Raw genomic sequence first — 21,149 nt, 5'->3', positions numbered from 1 at the left:
AAAAATAAAAATAAAAATAAATATTTTTAAAGCTCCCAATGTTTTTCTTTTTAAAAAATGTTTTAAATTATTTTTAATACTTGTGTCTGTGTGTGTGTGTGTGTGTGTGTGTGTGTGAGAGAGAGAGAGAGAGAGAGAGAGAAAGAGCGAGAGCGCGAGAGAGCGAGCTATGGAGGGGCAGAAAAAGAGGGTGATAGAGAGTCCAAAGCAGGCTCCGCACTGCTGAGCTGGACATGGAACCTGAACCCACTAACTGTGGGATCATGACCTGAGCCAAAGTCAGATGCTTAACTGACTGAACCACCCAGGCGCCCTTCTTTTTTTAATGTTTATTTATTTTGAGAGAAATAGGGAACACATGTGCTAGCAGGGGAGGAGCAGAAAGGGAGAGAATTCCAAGCAGGCTCTGCACTATTGTGGGGAAGAGGGTGGCCTCAATTGATGGGGGTGGCCTCAATCCCACAAACTGGGGAATCATGACCTGAGCTAAAATCAGGAGTTGAACACTTAACTGACTGAGCCACCCAGGCTCCCCTGAAGCTCCTAAGTTTTCATTTATAATACAGTAGCTATCAATGGATATAACCACAAAAGCTCTTTGGAGTATAAAGAGGACCAGTAAAATGATCTCCGGCTTCACTACACATCAGAATCACCTGCATTAAAGCAGAGATTCCTGTGTTTCATCTGCAGACACTGAATGATAGTAAGTCTAGGATGCAGCCCAAAAACTTGCATTTCTTTTTTTTTAGTTTAATGTTTTATTTATTTCTGAGAGAGAGAGAGAGGCAGTGTGAGCAGGGGAGGGTCAGAGAGAGAGAGGGAGATACAGAATCTGAAGCAGGCTCCAGGCTCTGAGCTAGCTGTCAGCACAGAGCCCAACACGGGGCTCGAAACCACAAACTGTAAGATCATAACCTGAGCCAAAGTCGAATGATTAACCGACTGAGCCACCAAAGCGCCCCGAAACTTGCATTTCTAACAAGCTTCTGGGTGGTGCTGATGCTGCATGTCTACAAATCTCAGTTTGAAGAACTATTTTAGACACATGTTTATCAAACTGTGTAATACAAACCACTTAAGTAGTTCATGAGGCCACTTTGGTGGGTCATGAGCAGAAAGACAAATTATGTGAAAACTTTGCATACCGAGTATTTCATGGATGTGTGTACACTAAATCATGATCAGAAGAGATTTCCTACAGTGGTTCAAATACTCACTACTCTAGACACATTTGCACATTGTGTATCATCAGCAGGAAAAAAAGGCAATACATTATGAGAATCCTTTCAACTGTAGGACACTGGTTCAGTGTCTCACTTGGTCTAATTACTAGCTGCACTAAGATAATATTGGGAAAGGAGATTCCCAAATAAAACTCACCATTACTACATCTCACAGAGATATTGACACAATGTATATATGAATGTTAATCCTTTTACTGATACTGGAACAGATTTGCAAATTTCAGCACCAAATTTCTATCTGATATAAGCCTGCTGAAAACTTACCTACTTCTACAATTTCATTTCTACAACTTAAGAGTCTCTCAGGTATGGGGCGCCTGGGTGGCTTAGTCGGTTAAGCGTCCGACTTTCGCTTAGGTCATGATCTCGCGGTTTGTGGGTTCGAGCCCCGCGTCGGGCTCTGTGCTGACTGCCAGCTCGGAGCCTGGAGCCTGTTTCAGTCTGTGACTCCCTCTCTCTCTGACCCTCCCCTGCTCACGCTGTCTCTCTCTCCTAGAAATAAATAAAACATTTAAAAAAAAAAAAAAAGAAATTAAAGGAAGCCTTTATAAAAAAAAAAAAAAGAGTCTCTCAGGTAATTTTAACAGAGTGAGTGCTGCAAAGACGATCTGTCTGATCCTCCATGCAGTGCAAGGGTCCCTTCTACAGCACTGTTAGATACATGGTTATCTAGAATCGATAGTACTCCAACAGCTGGAAAGTGACAAAGATTTCTAAATAGATGGTTACTTTTCATACTGAATCAGACTGTTTCTATAAACTTTTTTTAGATTTTGAGAGAGAGAGAGAGATAACAAGTGGGGGAGAGGCAGAGGGAGAGACAGAATCGCAAGCAGCCTCCACACTCAGCACAGAGCCCCAAAAAGGGCTCAACCCTACGAACCTGGGATCATGATCTGAGCTGAAATCGAGAGTTGGACGCTCAACTAACTGAACCATTCAGGAGCTCTGAGTCAAACTGTTTCTTTGTGACTTTCACCCAACTTTTCCAATCTGAAGTAACATCGAGTAAGTCTATTCTAATTCTGTTCTTTGCTATGATTATACGTTATCAATCTTAAAGGATATAGACTGCAGTTCTACACTCTGCCACTCGTTAAAATGGTTTTATATCTTGACCATCCTTGGAATATCTAGCCACATTGAAAGGACAGTATTCAGGTCCAAAGTGGCAGTGTAGAAGGTACTTTATCGTAACTATTCTTATGATAATAGTTCTAGCATAAGGCTACTCTTGATCACAGATCAGAGGGGCCTTGACTCCTGTTGTTCTCTTATGGCCTGATGCCCACACATGTTGGCCCTGGGTCGGAAACCCAGACTTCTTCCGAATGTTCTTCATTACTATGCCCTCTGATTTTTCCCTTGGTGAAATCTCTGGCCCAGCTGGCCCTGGTGTCTTGCAATCATGTTCCAAATGTTGTTTCTAACTAAATTAGACTAAAATCCAGCTGAACCACCTGGACCTGAGAGCAGGCCCAAGGCAGAAAGGGGCCCTGATTGAATCTTAGGTTTAAGATGATGATTAGTTCATCACCTGACACTTTTACCAGAGTGATAGACATATAGTACGCTCTACGAATTACAAAAGTAACCCATTTTGTGCTAGAAACAGTCCACAAATAAACACAGATCAGTGCACAGGGCTCAACAGCTGGGCAAAGCTGATGACAGCTGTATTATTTCATATTAAAGAGTCTCCTGTTCTCAAGGCTAACCACGTATAGTTCCTTCAAAGTTCTTGACGTGAGATGGATCTCATACCATCTTTTTTTTTTAGCATTCTTTAAAATGTGTATTTATTTTTGAGAGAGAGACAGACTGAGTGGGGGAGGGGCGGAGAGAGAGGAAGACAGAATCCAAAGCAGGATCTAGGCTCCCAGCTGTCAGCACAGAGCCCGACATGCGGCTTGAACTCACAAATCGCAAGATTATGACTTGAGCTATAGTTGGACACTCAACAACTGAGCCACCCAGGGGCCCCATCATACCATCTCTAATTAGAGATTATGATTTTCATTATCATAATCACTTTCTTTTGTACACACCTAAAAAAAATCGGACAGATTTTTTCAGTTCTTTTCTTAAAATGGTAACCTTCACAAATTGTGAGATAAAAGACTTAAAAATGTAAAGGGCTTGGGGTGCCCAGGTGGCTTAGTTGGTTAAGTATCTGACTTCAGCTCAGGTCATGATCTCACAGTTTGTGAGTTCGAGCTCTGTGTCAGGCTCTGTGTTGACAGCTCAGGGCCTGGAGCCTTCTTCATGTCTCCCTCTCTCTCTGTCCCTCCCCTGCTCTGTCTTCCAAAAAATGAATAAACATTTAATTTTTTTGTTTGTTTGTTTTTCTAGGAGAGAGAGAGAGACAGCATGAGCAGGGGAGGGTCAGAGAGAGAGGGAGTCACAGATTGAAACAGGCTCCAGGCTCTGAGCTGGCAGTCAGCACAGAGCCCGATGCGGGGCTCGAACCCACGAACCGCGAGATCATGACCTAAGCGAAAGTCGGACGCTTAACCGACTAAGCCACCCAGGCGCCCCATGAATAAACATTTAAAAAAAATTTTTTTTTTATGTAAAGGGCTTAGTCTAATATCAGAACCATGTTGAGGTAGTCTGTGCCTAGAGGTTAAATAATCATCCTATGGCTCAATACATTATTAGAGTGCATATAGTCTAATATTGATCAATATGTTACATGACAGTATATATGTAAAATACTCATTTAAATTTTTAGAAAGTAGTTATATTTGCTATCCTTATAGGTTCCAAAGTATATTATAGACATGGTAATTTTTTTAACTTACAAAACATCCAGCTGTAAAGTTTCAACAAGTAATTTATGACTGACATATGAAATCCAAAAATAATCTATGTTTTAGCTATTTAATGGACACTGGCCATACAAAATAATTTTAAATGAAAACTAATTTTTTTAAAACAGCTTTCAATTTCAAGTTTATGGGCCATTTAGAATTCTTTAAAAATACTCAATCAGCACTTAGTACTTTGCCAAAGACAAAAACAAACAGAAGTTTTACAGAACACTATACAGAAAAATTTTATAAAACACAGTCATATCATGGGTTTTCTTTAGACATCTTTACACCACTCTTTTAAAAGATCATTCCAATGTGTAGGTAGTAACTAGACTCCTCAGTTTTATTCTAATTGTTTTTATGTTTTACAGTTACTCTTTACCTGGGACTCAATTTTTTAAAATTTGGCATAAAAGAAGGTTCTAACATTTCATATATAGTAAGAGGAAAAATTCCCACATATACTAATTTCTGCTTATGAGCTCCCTATTCCATTACACTGACATATTTAACCATATTTTTTGTTTCCTTTCAAATACTTCCATTCTTAAACTTTATTTTTTTAAATGTTTGTTTATTTCTTTACAGATAGAGAAAGTATGAGTGGGAGGAGGAGAAGTAGAGAGAGCAGACAGGAGAATCCCAGGCAGGCTCTGCTGTCAGTGCAGAACCTAACGTGGGGCTCCATCCCACAAACCATGAGATCATGACCTGAGGAGAAATCAAGAGTCAGATGCTTAATGGACTGAGCTACCCAGGCGCCCCCCATTCTGTCACTTTATATCATATTGTTTAGATATAGAGCTTAGCGATAGATTTTAATCCATGGAAGGCCAATTTTCCTCTACCATTCTTCATAATTTTCTTTAATATTTTCAGAAATTTATGCATACATATAATCTTTTAAATCATTTAATGTAGTGGACCTTGTGAGTCTAACTGGAATGACATAAAGTCTGTGTATCAATTTGAGATAGAATGGCACTCCTACACCATTTGAATCCCCAAACAATAACATATGTTTAAAATTTAACAACTCAGAAAACAACAGATGTTGGTGAGGATGTGGAGAAAGAGGAACCCTCTTATGTTGCTGGTGGGAATGCAAACTGGTACAGCCACTCTAGAAAACAGTATGGAGGTTCATCAAAAAGTAAAAAATAGAACTACCCAAGACCCAGCAAGTACACTACTAGCTATTCATCCAAACTATACAAAAATAGTCATTTGAAGGGTCACATGCACCCCAGTATGTACAGCAGCACTATCGCCAATAGCCAAATTATGGAAAGAATGAGCCCAAATATCCATGGACTGATGAATGGATAAAGAAGGCGTAGAGTGTGTGTGTGTGTGTGTGTGTGTGTGTGTGTGTGTGTGTGTACACACAGTGGAATACTGATCAGCCATCAAAAAGAATGAAATCTTGCCATTTGCAACAACATGGGTAGAGCTACAGTGTTTTATGCTAAGCAAAATAAGTCAGCCAGAGAAAGACAAATACCATATGATTTCACTCATAAATGGAATTTAAGAAACAAAACTGATGAATATAGGAGAAGAGAATGAAAAATAAAATAAGATGAAAACAGAGAGGGAAGCAAACCATAAGAGACTCTTAACCATAGAGAATAAACTGAGTGTTTCTAGAGGTCGGTGGGCGTGTGGGCTAAATGGATGAGGGCACTAGTGATGACTACTGGCTACTCAATGAATCACTAAATTCTACTACTGGAAACCAATACTATACTATGTGTTAGCTAACTTGAACTTAAATAAAAATTTGAAGGAAAATAAATAACTGATGTTTTTCCATCTGTTCACATCTTTCTCAACAAGATTTTTATAGCTTAGAGAATCCTATAGGTTCTATATCTTTCCTATTAAATTTCTCTCGACTATTTTACAAGACACTACGGTTAATACGAACAGGGTTCATTTCAAGCTGGCTCTTACTAACATAGTGAAGAGATATTAACTATGCATGTTTATCTTACTGGATTCAGCCACCTTGTCAAACATGCCTTTTTAAGTCTAGAAATTTTTAGTAGTATCTTCTGGGTTTTCTAGGGACATAATTACATATGGAATAAGAAAAATTTTCTCTCTTCTTTTCAAAATATTTAAACCAACTTGGTTTTGGTCTTTTTGATATTCCAAAGCAATAAAAATGATTGATAATAACAGTCATTTTACAGAATTCATTTGTTCCTGATTTTAAGGAAAATTATTTTAGCATTTTGTCATTTAAAACTAGGTTTTAGTTTTCATTAAGTAGGTTTTTAAACAAATTTTATTTTATTTTGATTTCAAAGAATTTTTAATTAGAAAAGGCACTGAATTTTCAGCCAACAGCTTTTTAGCACCTACTTTTTTTGTAAACCATCACTTTTTATTTTATTCTAACTGTAATGGAGACCATTAACAAATTTAGGTTTTTTTAACTTTGAGTTACAATTTGCATACAATAAACGGGTCCATTTTAAATGAGCGATTCAATGGAGTTTTGACAAATGTGTATGCCCATAGAAACACCACAACAATCTATATAGAATTTTCTGTTACTCCAAAATACTCCTTTGCATCTCTTTCCAATCAATACCTCTGTACCTCCTTTCCCTCCCTGACCTCGAGCAATTACATTCTTTTCTAGTTTCACTTAAACGGAAGCAGATAGCAAGTACTCTTTCATGTCTAGCTTCTCTTGCACCCAGTAGTTTTGAGATTCACCCACGCTTTTGAGTGAATCAGAGTTTCTTCCATTCTCACACTGAGTAGTATTCTATAGCATGGGTACACTGCTATTTGCTTAGCCTTTCATTCACTGAAGGCTTTCAAAGTAAAGGAGGGGGAAGACAGGATTTGGTTCTAACAGTGAACTCTGGCAGCTGGGTGAAGATGAATTACAAAGTGCAATGGAGGCAGTACGGAGGCCTGTGAGAAGGCTACTCTGAGTCCAGACTAGAGGACAGCAGTTCGGGCCAAGGGGGTTGGCGTGCCTGCATCAATTCCCAGCTTTAGGCGAACAAGCTAGGGCAAGTACAGTGTACTGACCATGAGCAGCTTTACATGTGCAAACACCTGCAGAGTTGAGGTGAAGGGGTTGGGAAAGCATGCTGCCCACTAACTCCTGGCGATGCAAACCCCACGTGGGCAGCACCTGTTTCCACTTACTGATGAATCCTAAGCACCTAGAATTTTGAGATGCAAAGCGTATTTAAATTCTTTTAGAGTCTTCCTATCCCTTTCTCAAGTGTGAAGGTAAACAAAGAGAACACTTCAACCTGACTCTTGTGTTTCATCTCTGCCAACCCTGATTGAGAAGATTCACAAGCATGACCCTGGAGTCCATGGGGTCCAAAGAGTAAGGTGGCAGAGAGACTGAGAACCTCCAGCCTGGCATGCAGATGCAACCTCGCACCCTCTAGCAAGAGCAATAGCCACGAGTCACTTCCACGTAAAAGTTAGAACCCTAGCCTGGGAAGAGTTCTAAGGGTTTCTCAAGCCCATCTTTTGAAACCTTCAAGAGCATTAAGGCTTGAAATCTCTACTGTATCACAGAAAACAAGGTTGGGAAAAGGTACAGGCCTTGATTTAAAAACCCCCTTAGGCCTTTTGGAGATGCCTGGGTGGCTCAGTCAGTTAAGCGTCTGACTTTGGCACAGGTCATGATCTCTCAGTTTGTGGGTTTGAGCCCCACATCAGGCTCTGTGTTGACAGCTCAGCGCCTGGAGCCTGCTTTGGATTCTGTATCTCCCTCTCTCTGCCCCTCCCCTGCGTGCGCATGCTCTCTCTGTCTCTCACTCTCTAAAAAATAAACATTAAAAAAATATGTTTTAAACCCTTGGGCTTTTAAAAATACTTTCCAGGGGGCACCTGGGTGGCCCTGTCAGTTAAGCGTCAGACTTTGGTTCAGATCATGATATTATAGTGTGTGAGTTCAAGACCTGCATCGGGCTCTCTGCTGTCCATACAGAGCCTGCTTCAGATCCTTTGTCCTTCCCCCATGCTTTCTCTTTGTCTCAAAAATAAACATTAAAAAAAAATAATACTTTTCAGTATCCCCAAACCCTAGACACTACCTCTAATCTAACAGGTTCACTACATATTTGTGAAAGAAAGGAGAAAAACTCCCTCCTCACAATTATCCCTCACCTTCTTAGCCTTTGTAGGAGTTGGGGAGTGTGGGGAGAGAATCTCCCACAAAATTCCCAAACTTCAAACAAGGTTTAGGCTCTCCTGCCCTTACTCATTAAGTTGGTAGGTACTACGAGCAGGTCACATCACACAGTAGCAACCACAAGGTCTGTGATACACCTCTGCAAACCTCCTGCTATTACCACCCCATGTGCATGGCCCAGTTTTTCAGAAGCCCGATCAGTGTTCTCCTAAGTGGCTTTAGTTCTATCATCTATTTTTAACAGTCCTCTGGGGATTCCCTTTCAAACTAGTGTCGTCTTAAATGATGCTAACAGATGTCCTCATCCTGAGCTATGCATGTTCTCTCTTTGTGGGCTGTGGCTTTGCTGACTGTTTGCTTCATGTGTAGGCTTCACGGACTGGGGGATCTTAGGGAATCTCTCTATGGCCAGTGAGATTTGTCAGAGAAAGATATTCCACTACTGTGCCTGCGAGTACCTGTCTACCTGTCAGTCCTCTGGGAACCAAGTGGGGAACACAGGTTGTGAGAAGGGAGTCACCACATTCAGTATGTCCACATTCACTCAATCCTCTGTCCAACTGTGCCTGGTGTCCCTGGGGTAAAGGGCATCTTATTCTCCATAGAGAAGAATCTCAAAGTCTTTGCCAGGGGGGAGGAGAGGGCCACCCTCCTCTAAAGAGTGAAGGAGAGGATATGGAAAATTTTTCCAGAGATTTTTAGATCAATAGTCCTACCTTTGGAAATTTCCCAAGCTTCCTGACACTTAAATAAGGGCTAAGACTACTGAAGGGTTCCACGGTGTTAATGAGCGACTTCCCAGTTTTTCACATTGTCAGATTAGGATTCAACTTTCTTAGGTTGCTAAGTCAGTTAAGAATCATGTTTTGGTTCTTCATTTTCAAGAATAATATCTTCTCTACTTTTCCTTATGGGCTTGTGTCTTTCAAAACACACACACCCACACATACACACAACTCAATTCAGGGCACCTGGCTGGCTCAGTCAGTGGAGCTGCAACTCTTGATCTCAGGGCAGTGAGCTCAAGCCCCACGTTGAGTATGAAGCCTACTTAAAATAGTAAAAATAAGGGGCGCCTGGGTGGCTTAGTCGGTTAAGCGTCCGACTTTCGCTTGGGTCTTGATCTCGCGGTTCGTAGGTTTGAGCCCCGCGTCGGGCTCTGTGCTGACTGCCAGCTCAGAGCCTGGAGCCTGTTTCCGTCTGTGACTCCCTCTCTCTCTGACCCTCCCCTGCTCATGCTGTCTCTCTCTCTCTCCTAGAAATAAATAAAACATTAAAAAAAATAAAATAAAATAGTAAAAATAAAAATAATAAAAACTTCAATTCACTGATTAGAAAAAAATGTGTATAGTTAAGCTATCATCTTTACTTCAAACTGGTTAAAACACATTCTTCAATTTCCTCAAAAGATATAATGACATATTTCTGAATCTTTATTTTAAAACCTCTTTTCATGGTGCCTGGGTGGCTCAGTCAGTTAAGCGTCCAACTCTTGGTTTTGGTTCAGGTCATGATCTCATGGTTTCATAGGTTCAAGCCTCAGGTCAAGCTCTGTACTGGCAGCATGGAGCCTGCTTGGTGTTCTCTGTCTTCCTCTCTCTGCCCCTCCCCTACTCTCACTATCTCTCCCTCTCTCTCAAAATAAATAAATAAACTTAAAAAAATTTTAAATAAATAAAATCTCTTTTCATAATTGAGAAATGAAAGATATGTTAGTTGGGTATAGTACCTCTTGGGTCAAGTACTTTCTAATGAAGCAGGTATTTTAAGATTTTCTAATTTCCAGCTTATAAGATGATCTCATTCTACATTCTCTGCATACAATTTGGTGGTTTTTTTTCTTTCTAGAAGATTTAAAGATTTTTTTGCTCTTGATATACCTAGAAGAGTTACTTTTTTTCATTAATCTTGTCTGAAACTTAGTGAATCTTTGCAACAACACATCAAGGCTTTCTCAAGAACAGTGGAAAAAAAATCTCCATTATTTCGTTTAAAATTTTATAATTAATTATTCCTTTGTCTATCTTCTCTTCATGAAACTGTTACATATGCACAAATTCTCTTGGACTATCCCTTCACATCTCTTATTTCACACATTTCATTCTCTTTACCTTTTAACTACATATTTTGAGAAATTTCCATTTATTCCTTAGGGCCAGTAATTTGGTTCTTAAAAGTGACCATCCGGGCTCAGTAGGTTAACCAATCGACTTTGGCTCAAGTCATGATCTTTAAAAAAAACATTTTTTTTATTTATTTCTGAGAGAGAGAGAGAGAGACAGAGAGAGAGAGACAGCATGAGCAGGGGAGGGTCAGAGAGAGAGGGAGTCACAGACTGAAACAGGCTCCAGGCTCCGAGCTGGCAGTCAGCACAGAGCCCGACGCGGGGCCCGAACCCACGAACCGCGAGATCATGACCTAAGCGAAAGTCGGATGCTTAACCGACTAAGCCACCCAGGCGCCCCAAAACATTTAAAAAAATTTTAAAGTGACCATCCCACCTTTCACTTTGCTGAAATACTTCTAAAAATCAGAGGTTTTATAGTTTATTGAGGTCTTTCTCTTCTAATTTAATGTCCTTAAATGTTCTTACCATTTTTCAGTAAGCTCTGCCACTTACTCCTATAGGAATTCTAACATAGCACGGCCTGTCCTCAGCGATTCTTCTAGGTCTTCCTCCATACATGGTAAGCCTTTTCCTTTGTATATTCTGGGCAAAGGACCAGGCACTGGTATGCTGGTGAATGATTAACAATCAACTCGGGAGTGAAGGATGAAGAAACGCACCAGTGTGCAGGTTTTGATGGTTTCCTCACTGTAAATACTTTCTCCAAGGCTGATTTCAAACTACGGGCATCACGTCAGAGAGGATGGATTGGGCACAGAGGAGCAGCACCCCAGATCCGCCCTGGTGAGGTGCCGCAGCGGTCTAAGTGCTACCTCATCCTTGAAGCCATCCCTGATCCTCTGACTTGGAAGTGGTTTTTCTCTGTGGTTAGTTTTTTACATATTTATTACCCTTGTAAATATAAGCTTCTTAAGTGCAGGGAATATGTATTATTTGTTTTCTATTTTCTTCTAGAGCCTACACCAGTTATCTGGTGAATGATTTTAATGACTGAATTCTCAAAGGCAACGCCCAAATTTCATTTTACCACTATCACTAGCTAGACCCCAAGACATGACCTGCACTGCCCACCTGCTAGTGCCCACTAGCCTTTGTCCCCGTTTTTCCTTACGCTCTTCTTCCCAGCTTACCTCTTGACTTAGACAAAAGACCCTATAGGGATAATCTGTGACAGAAACCAAAACTACCCCCAAAGCAATAACAACTGCCCAAAGAGTACCAACCAATCAGACCACCCAGACCAGTTTAAAACTAACCACGCCACCACCCCCTACCCCCAACTTGTAACTGCACAGATGGGCATTGGAATGACTGACAGTTACCTTTACCTCATTATCTAAAATCTCCACCAAAGGAGGAACAAGCCTTATTTACATAACAAACAATGTATACACAGGTTTGTTTCCTTATGGCACATATGAGACTTTATGCCTGCCTTTACATACAAAGACGAGGCTCCGTGTCTAAATATTCATCCTAACCCTTATTTAAAGTAACTGATTCACCCTTGCTCAGACAGGCACAGCTTTGGAAGTTATTCCCCATGATCTCCTCATTTGCTGCAAATTAAGTTCCCTTTATTTTATTGTATTGTATTGTACTGTATTTTAATTATCTTGTTACACAGCTCTGTGCAACAGAAACCATGGTGGGGTGTCTACCTATGACTCACCCATGAGCAAACTCCTACTGATTTGGTTACGCCACTTTTAAAGGAACAGAAATACTAAATTTGACTTGACTAAATTTAATGGAAAAGAGAAAGGTATAATTAATGGTATATCACTTGTGTTGAATCCAGTTTTTGGTAAAAACCTGCAACTTTCCAGAAGAGAAAAGTAATTCTGATCTTTTCTTTTGATGGGGCTAAAGGTTAAACTGTAGCAAGGCAATAGAGAAAAGAGTCCAAAATGTTCATTACAGGCCACTTGAAATTATAATTCTTAAAATATCTTCTTCCTCATTTTCCCTTTACTCCAGAGTCAAAATAACATCTTCCCCAGTTTTCATTTATTTTTCAAATAAATGGACAGCAGCTTTTCAACATGAGAATCTAATAAGCAGACATGAAGAATACATTCTTGTGCATCCTAGTTTTTAGTTTCAGGCACAGTCATTCCAAAGGTTAACCTTAGAACCGTTAGTAACTCTGTCCTAGACCACAAACATATTTGGGATAATAAACACACATAATAGAAAATTTTAATGCAGTCACAAAAACACGTCCTTGACTGTGAACACTGCCTAGGAGAGCTGGACAGATGGGAAGCAGACGGGTAATCCCAAAGGGACAAAATGACCTGGCCTCAAACATACGGAGAAGATCCTGGATTAACTTCAGTGGCCACTTCCTGCTGTCTTTTTCAGGCACATATATCAAACAATCAAAGATGATACAGTTTAAAATATCAGATACTTGTTCTAGGGAAAAATAGGAAGGAGGAAACAGAGTAATCTGAAGAACAAGTGATAGCAGCCATTCAGAGAAGGACTGACCAGAGAATAATGTGAGGGAAGACAGTAAGAGCTCCACATTAAGAATGGCAAAGTAAGGTGTGTACTTTTAAAGTGCTGACAGGTATTCTACAACAACAACATACAGCATACTCTGAAAACCTGTATGATTTGTGATTGTGAATCCTGGCACAATTGAATGATACCAAAATAGGAGATGGAAACTCTAAGTTCAGCTTCTGGCTTTATTATACTACTGGCCATTTAGCCTTATCAAGGTCTCTGAGCTTTGGTTTCCTCACATGGAAAATAAAGAGATTAAATAATTGAGATTAAATAATTGCTAATGGTCCTTCTCACAACTTCTAACAATTTTTATAACTCTGTTCCTATCTTATATAAGCATTAATAGAATTACAGTGTCTATGCTGATAATTCCCTATCAAAACAGAAATGTAATATATTAAGTTTATCACGGAAAATGGTGATGTTAAGTTTTAAGTAAATTTCTGAGTTCCCTTGCAAATGTGCAACATTTTCTGCTGCTAAATACATAGCACATAGTAATCAACTTCAATTACAAACTTTAAATACCTCATTTTCTTCTCCATGGTAATGGGATCTAATACATCTATGTACACATATAGACATACCCACAAATGTATGTATGCAAGCATGTTTGCTCTAAAAGTTCCCTCAAGTTTTCACCTGTTGCCTCCTATTGTTTCATGACACATGACCACCGCAGATGCATTGGCCAGCAGACTTAAACCATACAGAAATCCTGAAAATAGAATTCTGATCTTTTCTCTTGATCGGGCTAGAGGTTAAACTATAGCAAGGCAGCAGAGAAGAGAGTCCAAAATGTTCATTACAGTTGAATTTCTCACTCAACAAAATTATGGATTACTGCACATTCATAAGTCATTCATGAATACTCAAAACCATGAATATCAGGGGTGCCTAGTGGCACAATCGGTTAAGCGTCCAACCTCGGCTCAGGTCATGATCTCTCAGTTTGTGGGTTTAAGCCCTGTGTCGGGCTCTGTGCTGACAGCTCAGAGCCTGGAGCCTGCTTCAGATTCTGTGTCTCCCTCTCTCTCTGCCCTCCCGCCCCCTGAGCATGCTCTGTCTCTAAAACAAACATTTAAAAAAAATGTTTTTTTAATCATCAATGTCAATAGTCTAGGATACTCTGTTAATAAATCAAGTACAGTATATACCAAAGGCCTTAATTTTAAAACAGAAAAACTATACATTATAATAAAGTATAAAAGTAATAAGTTTAATATAGTAAAATACTTCAATGCACACAAACCTTTAAAGCCATCAGGATACATGTCAGAAAGAAATTTAGTGTTGATGTCTCCTTCTATAAAACGTGAGTTGATTATCACCTCTCGGAGTAACGCAATATTATGTGTAACACCTAAAAATAAGAAGATATCAGATGGAATTAGAGAACAATGAGTCAGTTAAAATACCTAAGCCTTATTATTTAGAGAAATTTATCATCTGTGTCTTATGACCTAGCAAGAACTAGGTAAGATTATCCATCTCTTTGACTTTAAGCAACGACAAAAAAGGTCTAAATCTGTGGTAGCAATAAAACACTAAACATAAGCCTGAGAATCTTGTGACTGCCAAGTCAATTCAATAGGGAAATAAATGTCTTTTCAGTAAATGGTACTAGTACAACTAGACGTCCATTTGGGAAAAAAAGAGAATGAACTTCAACCATTAACTTATACCATAAACAAAAATTAACCCAAACTGGATCACAAACCTAAAAGTAAGCCCTAAAACTGTAAGACTTATGGGAAACATAGGAGAAAAATCTGGTATCTTGAGGTAGGCAACAGATTCTTAGGCAGTACACAAAAACCATGAGCCATAAAAAAGGAAATTGTACTTCATCAAAATTTAGAAGTCTGCTTCAAAGGATACAGTCAAGTAAACAAAATGGCGAGCCACAGGCAGAGAAAATGTGGGCAACACATATATCAGACAAAGAACTTGTATCTAGAATATATAAAGAATGCTTAGAGCACAATAAGATGACAATGTAAAAAATGGCAATGGAGCTGAACACATTTCACAAAAGAAAATATGCAAATAAAAAGTTGTTCAGAGTGCCTGGATGGCTCAGTTGGTTGAACATCTGACTTCAGCTCAGGTCGTGATCTCAGGGTTTGTGAGTTTGAGGCCCACACTGGGCTCAGTGCTGTCAGCGCAGAGCCCACTTTGGATTCTCTGTCCCCCTCTCTCTGCCCCTTCCCCACTTGTACACTCTCAAAAATAAATAAAACATTTTCTAAAAAGTTGTTCAACATTGCTATCATCAACGAAATACAATGAGATGCCTCCTAAAACCAATTTAAGTGGCTAAAGGTCAGAAGACAGAAATATCACATATCAATGTGGACGTGGAACAGCAGAATTGTCACACCCTGTGGTGAGGATATAAATGGCACAAACATTTTGGAACTACTTGGCAGTTTCTTAAAGAGTTAAACATATCCTCACACAGAAGATTCAGACAAGTCACTCCTAAGTAACCTATACAAACACTTATACACATAAGTTATTACTTTATTTGCAATAGTCAGATCTGGAAACAATCTAAATGTCCATCAACAGGTCAATGAATTAGCAAAGTGTGGTTTGTCCATACAATGAAATTCTATTTAGCAATAAAAAGACAGGGGTTACTAAACACAAAAGGATGAATCTCAAAAAAATTATGCTGAATTTTGAAAGACTTCTGCAGGAGTCCAGTAATATAAAATTTCAGAAAAGGCTAAACAACCTACAGTGACAGAAAGCAGATCACCCGGTTGCACCGGGTCAGGGACAGAGAGACAGAGGACTGCAAACGCCAAGGAGGAAACTTTTGGAGGTGATAGAAATGTTCAGCATCCTGATTATGGTGATGGCTTCACAGTGAATACATATGTCGAAACTCATCAAACTGAATAAATATGAGAAGTTCATTTTATGTCAAGTACACTTCAATGAGTAGTAAGAAAGGAGGAGGGGGAGATAAAAGGAAAAAAAAGAAGAGAAAGAAAAGAACAGCTTGTGATCCAGCAGGCAGCACCAAGCCTGGGACAACGGACCGCTACAAAGTTAAGTTACAATGGCTAACTGCCACAACAGGGACTCGAAAGGTATCGGGAGAGTTCTGTGAGATAGAGGGGCTTTATGAAGGGAGTATTTGATCTTGGTCACGCAGATTACAAAGATGCAGAGAGAATAAAAGGGAGGATGAGAGGCATGTCAAATCCAGGGGGAGCGGGAATTCCATCAGGCTTCCGCAAGAGGAGCAGGGGACAGGAGCATGTTAGAGCTGAAGAAACGGGAGGTTTGCTAATTCCTCCCAGTTTCTTTACCCACTTCTGTACTCGTCTACACCATCACAGACAGCAGAGTCCTCATCATACCATTCCGCCGCATGACAAACCTAGAAAGCCCGTTTCTGATCTTGCTATTCAAGTCTTAATAGAGTGCTCACTTTTACAAAAATATTTCAAAGTGAGCAAAGAATCAGACACTCAGGCTCAAGCACCAGATCTACTTCTTACCTTGGGTAAGCTGTTTCACCTCTCAAATTTTTAGTTTCCTCATTTGCAAAGTGGTGAGCACAACAGGACCTATTCTGCATTACTGTAATGAGGTATAAATGACGTAATGCTTAAGGCAATGCCAGGTGCTCAGGAACGTGCATCAATGTTGTGCTCATTATTATCCTTTCATCCGAGAACTGATACACAGCAGAAGACAATACGTCGTTAATAAACATCAGACAGGGGAGCAAGAGTGGCTCAGTCCATTAGGAATCTGTCTCATGGTTTTTGGCTCAGGTCATAATCTCACAGTTCAGGAGTTCGAGCCCCACATTGGGCTCATGCTGCAGGTGCGGAGCCTGCTTGGGATCCTCTCTATATCTCCCTCTCTTGCTGCCCCCCCCCAAATAAATAAACAAACTTAAAAAAAAAAACCCACATCAGACAACAGTTGCACTGCATCTGAAACCTCAGCACTGACCTCCCTCCCTAACTTCAGGTTTCATATCCTAGAGGAATCCAGTTCCTCAAAAGTTTACACCTCTTTCTATCCAGAGAACACAGCCATCCTATTAGGCAGCGCTCAGCAAACTCGGCACGCAAATCAGACCACCCCTTATTTCTGTATATCAAGCTTTTTTGGAAAACAGCAGTCTTTACATACAGTGTTTGTGCTCTAAAAGTCAATCAGTTGTAACAGAGACCATATGACCCACAAAGTCTAAGCTATTTACTCTCTAGCCCTTCCCTAAGAAAGGTGGTGGACATTCACTATAAGGCTTTTAACAATGTTGACATTCTGAGCAAATTAGTCTATACCTATCAACATTTATTGTAAACCTACTGTTCGTGTAGTAATTAGATATCACACACAAGAAAGAATTGAGAGCAAACACTATAACATTATGGTAACTGCTTTGGGGAAACTTTTCAGTAACCAGTCACAGAATAAGAAAATTACAAGGAAAAGAGGTGGAAAACTAAGAAATTGTGATCTAGAGAGAATGAATCATTTATCTAAAGTTTAGTAAAATAGAAATTGTAATAGCAATATATGTTTAAAAATATGACAGTCTGTGGGTTTCATTGAAAATGTGATTTCCATTTTTTACACAGTAACAGAGTCTTAGCAGAACAAAAGACCCCCCAGACACAGACTCTATCTTCCTGCCTGGTTTACAGCTGGACCTGACAAACTAATTCCTAGACAAGGGGCCGGAAGTTAGAGCGATGTGCCCAACTCCAGCCTCGCTTACTTGAAAAGAATAATTATCAGGCTTCCTTTCCTCCTCCTTCCTATGGGCTTCCTGATTTGGCAGGAACTCAGCTCTGGAAATGAAGGGGAAGCAGAGCAATGTGATAGCAGGGGGGAGGGGGAGGGGGGGATCTATCTCCCAGAATGACCACAGGACCACAGGACACAAACTTGCCCCATCAGCACAGACCAGCCAGCCAGTTAAATGAGAAGTAAATAATATTCTTATTTATACTACTGTATTTAAGAATCTTTGTTAAAGCAGGTTACCCTGTACTTTCATGTATACATATGGGGGAGAAGGGCATACTTTTCAGTATGATTTCCTATTTCTGAGCCAACCAACTAGGCATTTCTCTATGCATCTCTTTATACTAGGCAATGTTAGCAACCATGTGCTAAAATCTGAGCATATGTGCTCCCTACTCAGAAAATACCAAGTGCCTAAAAACTTTATGAAAGCCAATTTTCAATCTATTCAAACTACTTCAAAACATTGACAAAGTTCCAAATTAAAACATTAATGCTATTCCTTTAGCTACATAAATTTCCAAGGAAGAAGTTATCACATAAAGACAATGACCTAATAAATATCTTTCATAGCACACGCCCCAAACAAATGCACACTTAACCCAATCTTGCTCTGTGGGTAATGACCAATTCTCAACAACTCATGTGTTGAAGAGCTGTTGTAATTATGTATATTTCTACAACAAAAGTACTGGAAGTTGTAAAAACTTCTTCTGATGACACAAATGTATACCTAACAAATCACTGCAAAAATGTGACATCTGACTAAATTATAGGTGATATTCGAGTAGATGAAAATGAAGAGGAACTGAAAGCAACATGCTATGAGTGCTTAGAAAGCCAAAACGGCAGGCAAGAATTTAAAATAAAAGACTCCTTGAAAGAGGTCAGGCTATGAAAGGGAACTGAATCCCTTTGTTGTATGTTTTACAAACAGACAAAACTAAAGCACTTTTGAAGAAGAAAAGGGAATGGCTTGCCAAAAGAGACTTCTATGCATAGGCAACAACAAATGTGGCATTCCAGGAAAAGGAAGTTATCTGTGACTTACGCAAATCATCCGAGCTGGGGAAAGAAACAGAGAAAGACACAGAAGGACACAAAGATGGGTAATATAAGGGAGGAATCTAGAATTCTCACTGTTGTCAAAAGCAAATGGACACCACCAGGTATTCTGTATGGAGAGACCTGGAAGATGGGGGCCACGGCCAAAGAGCATGAGCAAAGGAGAGAGCGGGGTGCCTGAGAAGGCCAGCGGGCGTGTTCAGGTCAGGCAGTCATGCAAACATTTCACCCTTCCTTGAGAGCAACCACAACAGTTGGAACAGGGCAGGAATAACCAGGTTTGAACTCCTGGAATAATTCAGGCTGTTACTGGAAAGGGGTCTGGGGAGGGGTGAGGGTGAAGATGGGAAACACCATTACTGACAACTGCAGGAGACGTGCTGAAAAACCGCAAGGCCTCGGACCACAGTGCGAGTATGGCCATTACAGATGTAGAAAAGCAGCTGGACTTGAGAGACATCTAGCAGGCAGACAGGACATGGTGACTTAGTGGGCATCAATGGAGGAGACAGGGGTACCTGGCTGGCTCACTCAATTAAGTCTTCGGTTGTAAGTTCAGGTCCCACAGTAAAGATTACTTAAAAATAAAATCTTTAGGGGAACCTGGGTGGCTCAGTCAGTTAAGTGTCTAGCTCTGGCTTTGGGCTCTAGTCATGATCTCATGGTTAACGTGTCTGAGCCCCACATTGGGCTCTGTGCTAACAGCATGAAGCCTGTTTGGGAGTCATTGTCATTCTCTCCTTCTCCCTCCTCCCCTCCCCCCTCCCTCTCCCTCCTCCCTCCCTCTCCTCCCCCCTCTCCCTCTCCCTCTCCCTCCCCTGCTCAAGCTCTCTAAATAAACAAACTTTAATGAAAAAAATACATAAAATCTTAAAAAAAAAAAAGACGGGGAGAGAAGTCAATCACAACATGCACACTTCTGGCTCTGCCATGCTACATGACTGAAGACCCCACTTAAAGACGAGAAACAGGTTAGGAAGAAAATATGTGGTTTACTTTGTGTAAGTTCAACTGGAGAGGCCTGGGAGAGTAGACTGATGGTATCTCCATGGTGAGAGTTCAGAAGAACGTCAATTAGAACGCAGATCCAACCACAACATAGAAGGCATGGGGGCAGATGTCCACATGAAGAAATCCAGAGTGGGGTACAGAGAAATGGAAGACAAAGCCGGCAGTATGCAGCTTATCCCTATACAATAACTGAAGTTTAGGGGAAGAAAACATCCTCAAGGAGGGGCTGGAAAGGATGAAAATTAGAAGAACAGGGTGCAGCTGGAATTTCATTTCCGAAAAAAGTGTTCTTAGGTGCAAATTAGTATTTCAAAATGTTTCAAGTTGTTAAGTTTTTGGATAAACTGTAAATAATGTAGAAATGCAATCTAGGGGCACCTGGGTGGCTCAGTCAGTTGAGTGTCTGACTTGATTTCAGCTAAGGTCATGATCTCTCGGTTGGTGCGATCAAGCCCCATGTCAGGCTCTGCACGGACAGTGGGAAGCCTGCTTGAGAGTTTCTCTACTTCTTTCTCTCTGCCCTTCCCATGCTCGTGCTCTCAGTCTCTCTCTCAAAATAAACATACATTTAAAAAATAATAATAGGGGCGCCTGGGTGGCTTAGTCGGTTAAGCGTCCNAATCTAACTTTCAGGATTTCTGTCATTCCCTCCTCCAGTTAAATAAAAGTGTTTACTTCCAAACTTCATTATTTCCTATTTAACTTTATTGGCTCTCCTATTACAGTCTAGTGATAGTATAAATTTCCTTGTTCCCATGTGAGGCTGATGTCAAAACAATTAGCATCAGACTGTCTTCAGGAAACTCTAACATAGATTTCAGAAATAATGATAATTTGAACAAAAACAAGATTGTTTTCTGATAGTGATAAATCTGTGATTGAGGACATCAAAAAATTAAAATGTATGCAGTTCAGGGTGCCTGGGTGGCTCAGTTCGTTGAGCAGCTGACTCTCATCTCAGTTCAGGTGATGATCTCACGAATCATGAGTTCAAGCTCCAAGTCAGGCTCTGTGAGGGCAGCACAGAGCTTGCTTTGGATTCTGTTTCTGCCCCTTCCTCCTCAAAATCAAAAAACTTGAAAAATTTTTTTTTTAATATATTTTTTTTATTTATTTCTAGGAGAGAGAGAGAGAGAGAGACAGCGTGAGCAGGGGAGGGTCAGAGAGAGAGAGGGAGTCACAGACTGAAACAGGCTCCAGGCTCTGAGCTGGCAGTCAGCACAGAGCCCGACGCGGGGCCCGAACCCACGAACCGCGAGATCATGACCTAAGCGAAAGTCGGACGCTTAACCGACTAAGCCACCCAGGCGCCCCACAAACTTGAAAATTTTTTTAATAAAATAAAATAAAATGTATGCAGTTGGGGAATCTGAGTGGCTCAGTCAGTTACGTTCACC

At 40.3% G+C, this 21,149-nt stretch overlaps 1 protein-coding gene across 2 annotated transcripts in view; it reads right to left on the bottom strand.

Annotated features, from left to right (window-relative positions):
- PCCA (propionyl-CoA carboxylase subunit alpha) overlaps positions 1 to 21,149 on the bottom strand; it is a 402,236-nt gene that overhangs the window by 177,739 nt on the left and 203,348 nt on the right. For both annotated transcript variants that reach the window (XM_077753890.1, XM_077753889.1), the window contains one exon: positions 14,144 to 14,254. In XM_077753890.1, coding sequence (XP_077610016.1) covers positions 14,144 to 14,254 — 111 coding nt within the window. The remainder of the gene's footprint in view (positions 1 to 14,143; positions 14,255 to 21,149) is intronic.

The sequence above is a fragment of the Crocuta crocuta genome, unplaced genomic scaffold (assembly GCF_008692635.1).
Source record: "Crocuta crocuta isolate KB4526 unplaced genomic scaffold, BGI_CrCroc_1.0 scaffold31, whole genome shotgun sequence".
Lineage (NCBI taxonomy): Eukaryota > Metazoa > Chordata > Mammalia > Carnivora > Hyaenidae > Crocuta > Crocuta crocuta.
Note: the sequence above shows the minus strand (reverse complement) of the source record. Positions and strands in the feature narration are given on the sequence as shown.